The 6000-nt window shown below is 46.7% G+C and overlaps 1 protein-coding gene across 1 annotated transcript in view; it reads right to left on the bottom strand.

Moving 5' to 3' along the window:
• Window positions 1–1074: 1074 nt before the first annotated feature.
• LOC147633272 (UDP-N-acetylglucosamine transferase subunit ALG14-like protein) overlaps window positions 1075–6000 on the bottom strand; it is a 34386-nt gene continuing 29460 nt past the window's right edge. Inside the window, exons 2-5 of the mRNA XM_086806305.1 lie at window positions 4177–4334; window positions 3782–3910; window positions 1715–1774; window positions 1075–1495 (exon numbers count right to left, since the gene is read on the bottom strand). Coding sequence (XP_086662431.1) covers window positions 1319–1495; window positions 1715–1774; window positions 3782–3910; window positions 4177–4334 — 524 coding nt within the window. The 3' untranslated portion in view covers window positions 1075–1318. The remainder of the gene's footprint in view (window positions 1496–1714; window positions 1775–3781; window positions 3911–4176; window positions 4335–6000) is intronic.

Here is a 6000-nt window from a genome sequence, read left to right as displayed (position 1 = left end):
GATTTGAAGGCTGAATTCTTCATTCCACTTCTTACATGGAGTCTTACATTCCTCATCATACCATCTATAAAAAGGGATGGTGTCTCTTTGGGCTTTTTTTGTGGACTCGGGGAAAGTTTCGATTGGTTGCGGTGTGTGTGGAGTACATGGTTTCGAAGGGAGGCTCTCTACAAATGTGGATATGGTGTTGATTGGAGCAGGCAGGGTAGGCATATTGAGGTTCTAGAGTGGATCTTGTTCTGAGAAAAGTAGTGATAGTAATTGACAAATCGAGTAGGGATTAGTAGCACGTATAAGAGCCCAAATAGCAATTGGCCTTCACAAGACTCTTCACCGTGCGCCAGAATGCTCATCAAGCTTTATGGTGGAAATCTGGACATCGTCCAAAGTCTTGTAACATATTCAAGCAATTGAACATACTACATACAACCAACAATATGGATAAGTTTTCTACAATGAAGGTTGGCACACATCAAGATGTTTGACAAAATCAAACAACACCCATCCACCAGATCTCTAAAGATTTCCAAGTTACCAAAAATACCTATGATCACAAGAAACAATTCCCAGCCTGCAACAAGGTTCACTATTCAAAGATCCCACCGTCTAACAAGGGAGCATCTAGCACTGAATCCAGTTAGCATCAACAAGCATGAACTTCTCTTTATTCCACTATCTCATATCAAAGATCCAAATGAATCATACTCGCTCAATGACATTTCGATTGAGCATATCAAAGTGACCACAAAGTCCCACTCCAGGCAAAATGCCAACAACAAGTAAAAGAACCATGGGTATGCATTATCAAGGAATTGAACACACTCAATCCCAACCACTTCACTGTTACAAGCTTACACATTGCTTCACTCAAACAGCATTGTACTAACATTGATGCAAACAAGTTACAAATATTGACATTCTATGCTTGCCAGAAACTCAATAAAAAATAACAGAGTATCCCCTTCAGAACGACAAGCATGTCAACAATTTCAACAACTATGACACATCTTTTTTAGTGTAAGAGCAAGCCAACAATATCAAATCCCTTCAAACTTTACAACCATAAAGAATAAGTTTGAAGAATAATATGGATAATTATATGCTTTGCAGATTTCAATAGGCTTAATCTTACCTCATAGAGTTAGTAATCTTTCTAGGGTTGCTCAAAAAAACTACTGGCACTTACCGTATATAGTTCTCCTCTTGAAAGCATTCATGAGAGCTTACGCTCTCACATAAACAGTACTTTAAACGATCCAAAATATGTATATAAATCATTATAATGATAACTCAACTAAATATAGCATCCCAATACATGTCACATTAGTCGGCCTACAAACTCACATCGAGGATACTTCTCTTGTAATTGAGTCCATTGAACATAAATCTTGTCAGCAAGCTTGAGTTTGTATAAAATAAGCCCTGAAAGAGAGAGACGTCTCACCCTTGCTATGCTCTCCACATACACAATTACAACCCAATTAACACCCACGACCTGCAAGGTTACAAATAATACAAGGGTTAACATCTACGGTCTTCACACAATTGTCCGTGGATTGCGGACACAGACTATGAACGAGCTTGATTGTTCCCCGTCCATGAGCAACCACCATCCGCCATCCATTGTCAGAGGGCCTTTATTAATCAGTTTCATCCATACGCAACATTTATAATGCACCTTGATTAGAAAAAGTTGTGTATGTAAAAATCAAACCTTTAAAAGAAACCCTGCCAAGCATATAGGTATACATGTACCCGGCCCATTGCACAAGATCTGTAAAGAAAAACACTACTGATCAAACCACAAGCTTCTGGCATTAGAGAAACCTGTCATAGATAAGAAAATACCCCCTTGTGGACACTTCCAAAACCAGTAGAATACCAAATCGTGACTTCAGTATATTCTTGACAAACATATAATGGCAGAGCCTCTCCAGACCAAAGATGATTCTGGATCGGACAATTGAACTGCTCCTGCATAGCCCCATGACCTAACCCCAGCCCTTCGCCCTCTCTCGTCCCCCTTAGGTGCAGCCATCCCCTCCACCTCCTTCCCTCTGTGCCACATCCCCTGCAACCCCCCCGCGGCAACAACTACCTCTTCTTCGCTCCCTTCCCTCCTTTCTGGGTCTCTTCCCCCCCTTTCCCACCTGCTGTTTTTATCTTCTGCCTTCTTCTCTTCACCTCTCCCTCCTGTAACCGACCTGCTCCCAGGCTTCGTTGATTCCTCATTTGGTTGTGGTGGACTCTTTCTGGTTCTTCCCCTCGGAACTCCATGGCAGCCCCTCCATCTTCTCTTTGAGAGACTGCCCTCCAGGCTCCATTGCCAACTTATCCACAGCAGATCTCCAGCTCTTATCAACCCATGTTGCCTCTTTGCAAGCCTACTCCCTGGTCTGCAAGCTCATCAGTAGCCGACTGGCCAGGGGCTCAATTCGGGACCTCCAGCAAGCCGCGTTAACTGGCAAGCAGGAACAGATTTCCGACATACAGTTCCTGCGAAAAGGCTACATTCAGGTGGAGTTTGACTCTGCTGCCTTGCTGGACCGTGTCAAGCCCCATCGCGTTACACATTGCTCAGGCATATTTTTCTTGATGGCACCACTGCTTCTCGCCCAACTGATCCCCCGTTGCTGCCCCCCACCTCGCATCTTCACTCCCACCAGTCTCCCACAGCACCCAATCCTTCGCTCTCATGTCTGATCCAACGACTAGTCCAGCGCTACTATGACCTGGTTGACATAATCATTGCTGCTTTGCCGATAGCAACCCTCGCACCGGGCCCCCCTCAGATCATGGGGCACCTGGTGGACTACTGCTAGTGCCTTCTGGTTGAGTAGAGCTCCTTCTCTGAGATGGTGGCCCCTCTCCATATTTGTGTGATGGTTCACCACTCTTGCCCCACCTTCTCTGAGATGGTGGCCCCTCTCCATATTTGTGATGGTTCACCACTCTGGCCCCACCTTCTCGGATGTGGGAGCCGTGGTCTTGTCATTCCCATTGAGTGTCACCCCTGGCCGCGACTGTGATTGGGACTGTGACTCAGATGCCTCGGCCATCCAAGATCAGGCCATCGATTTGTCTCACCATTTCGGCGACCTTCGTCTGACTAGCACCATTAGCCAATGCTGGCTGCTGGCTAAGATGGAGCTAGACGGCTCTGGCCACAAGTTGGAGGACAGATCCTTTGAGGCAGAATGGGTTGAGGCACATCTCTCTATCTTCTGCCACGTCAGCTTTTCCGTGACTCAGGATTACAAGTACGTACACTGTGAGGAGGTGCACCCCCAATCCTCTCAGCTGGGCCAGGGCAGACTCCAGAGCGGGCCTATCTGGATGGTCAGATTCACGCCCACTTGGAGCCACTGTGCTCTTGGCCCTCCAGCAGAGTCCATCAGCAGCATTTAAACAAACATTATCCACACCCTGCGAGGACATTGGGATCAATTGGCAGGTGACTCAAATTGCATGATGCCACAACACTGCACGGCCTTCCGTCCTTGCCAGCAGATGGTGACATCACTTGGCACTATAAGCCCCCAATGCGGCTTTTCGCCCTCCCCCAAGATGTAGTCTCTCTCCGAGACCAGCCAGCCATGGAGGGAGCACCCCCTTCTTTTCTTTGAGCACTTTATCTCTACAGAGAGTTGTAGTCCCCACGTGTGGACATATATTTCTAACTAATAGAAGGAATTTTTTCTGGAAGGAAAAAAAACATACGATGGCAGATCAAAAAGGAACCATCACAAAGGCTCGCTCTCATGATATACACGTAACTTACAATGTCAGGCCTGATGCCGAAAACAAGCCACAACCCATGAATGGTTGCAAGGATAGTTGTCACCACAGATGTTATGTAGGATTGCCCTACTTCTCGACTTCTATATATTTGTACATAGCGGATACCATCCTGCAGCATTAGTAAGAAGATTTCAACCTCATATCTGCAGTAGTTTTAGCAAGCAAGAATGTTTAAGTCTCTTTACAGACAAGATGAGCACCCAGGCTTGGGGCGCCATCCTGACAGATGTCAGAAGCTTTGGACAGGGAATCCACCCCGTCCAAGCCCCTGCACCATCCAACAGGAAGGGGTTTGTCTGTAAAGAGACTAAGCAACACCTACCTCTGAAGAAGAGGAATATAACAAGACAAAGAGGTACTGGACCCAATTCCTACCTTATGAACCAAAGAGCTTTTTTTCGTAACTGTTTCTTCCATTGATCTAGCTCTGGAGAGGCTCATAGTATCGGTACGAGCAGCAATGTATACTCGAGGGTAAAACCTTTGCTTGTCTAGGACAGTAATAACATTGAGCATCTCTGCAGTATGTCCACCTGAAGTAAAACCAATGATTAAGAGCCTTGAATGCACAATTCACAGAATTCAACTATGTGCCCTATTTATGACCAAACATATTCATACTTAGACACCTAGCATTAAACAACAAGCATTGTAGCTCTTATCCACCCATTCCTAATCCAAGGTTCTATAAACCGACATGGGTGTAATTCATGGAAGAAAAGAGGTCAACTCTGGAGCTCTCCACCCGGTCCTACATCTCCGTCACGTGCATCCCACACTTGGATGCCACACGGACATATCTAATACCAAGGTGCAAGACCTGGAGTGGAAATTGGTCCCATGTGAGCCCAGTCTCGGACGAGTCAGCTAGAGTTCCACTCTAAACATCCAAGGTCGAGTGTACAAGTCCCGTACATGGTCTTGGTCAAGTGTGCATTGTCCTACACATGAAGCAGTGCCACTCCGTACTGAGAGTCTCCCTCTAGAATGATGATAGGTGTCTTGAGTGTTTGGTTTGCAAACAGATGTCAGGCATATGTCTAGAAGCATGTAGGTTCCATGTAGAAAGGGGGCAGCCCTTAGGGCTACCCCAGGAAGGGGTGCTGCATCCCTTGAATGGGCAAGGGGTAGGCCTTATGCCACCCCAAGCGGCCCAAGATGGCCCATAGCCTTGCCCACCAGCCAAGAGAGGCTGTGGCCCTGTCAGCCAGCCCATTGAAGCGCTTGGCAGGCTGTTGGCCAGCCAGCCGACACGCCTTAAAGGCCAGCCCAGCCAGGCGGCCAGGGCTTAGGGGCTGCCCAGCAGCCATGCGCAGGCCTAGATGTGGCCTGGAAAGCAAGCGCAAAGGGCCAGCCAAACAAAGGTGTGAAAAGCGTTGAATAAAGGGACATCTGGTTGTGGGATTTTCAGAACAGGCCGATCCCTGTACGAGCCAGCCGACCAGCACCTTTGGGGGCTATAAATAGCCAAGCCTAGATTCCATTCAAGCATCTCATAATTCACAAAGGGTTTCTGTGTTCCAAGGGCCAGGACAGCCAAGGGGAGCTCTCAGCCAAGGTGAAGAGTGCAGGTCAAGAACCAGATTTTTATTTGCAGAATTTGCATCATTCTAAAAAAGCAAATACACCATTCGTGGTGGGGACCCTACACAAGGTATTCGGGACCCAATACTGTGTCTAACTCCCTCTCTCTCTATGTTGTGTGTTATCTTTGTTCCTAAATTCTGAACTTGAAGTTACCGATTCTATCCACCAAGCTTCCGCATGTTACATTGGTATCAGAGCCTTCTTGAAGTGTGAAGATTCAGCCAAAAAACCAGAAAAAAAGAGAAAAAAAAATTCGCCTATGTGGTTGGTTTCTAGACTACGGAGGACCACCCCTTCGATGTGACTCCTGTCCCTAGAAGGACAGTTGGTTTTTAGCCTCCAAAAAACCTCCCACACTCATAGTGGATGGTTTTATTGTGTTTCGGAAAGGAAGTGCATATTCCCACTATGGCGAGCTTTGACGAAGAGAGAACAAAGAGCTTCGGAACAAGGAGCACCAGGCAATCCTTCGAGGGCGGTAGACATGAGTGTGCATGGCATGTTCTAGCCGATGATGCGAGCAATCGCAAACCAAAGCACCAAATTGGAAGAACAGAAGGCGCAGATCTTAGCCCTAGAAGAAAGAACCTGTGTTCCAGCCCCTTTTTCTAC

Source organism: Cibotium barometz, chromosome 12, assembly GCF_041138505.1.
Source record: "Cibotium barometz isolate CiBa-2024 chromosome 12, ASM4113850v1, whole genome shotgun sequence".
Classification (NCBI taxonomy): Eukaryota; Viridiplantae; Streptophyta; class Polypodiopsida; order Cyatheales; family Cibotiaceae; genus Cibotium; species Cibotium barometz.
The sequence above is the reverse complement of the archived record's forward strand: the minus strand, read 5'-3'. Positions and strand labels throughout refer to the sequence as shown.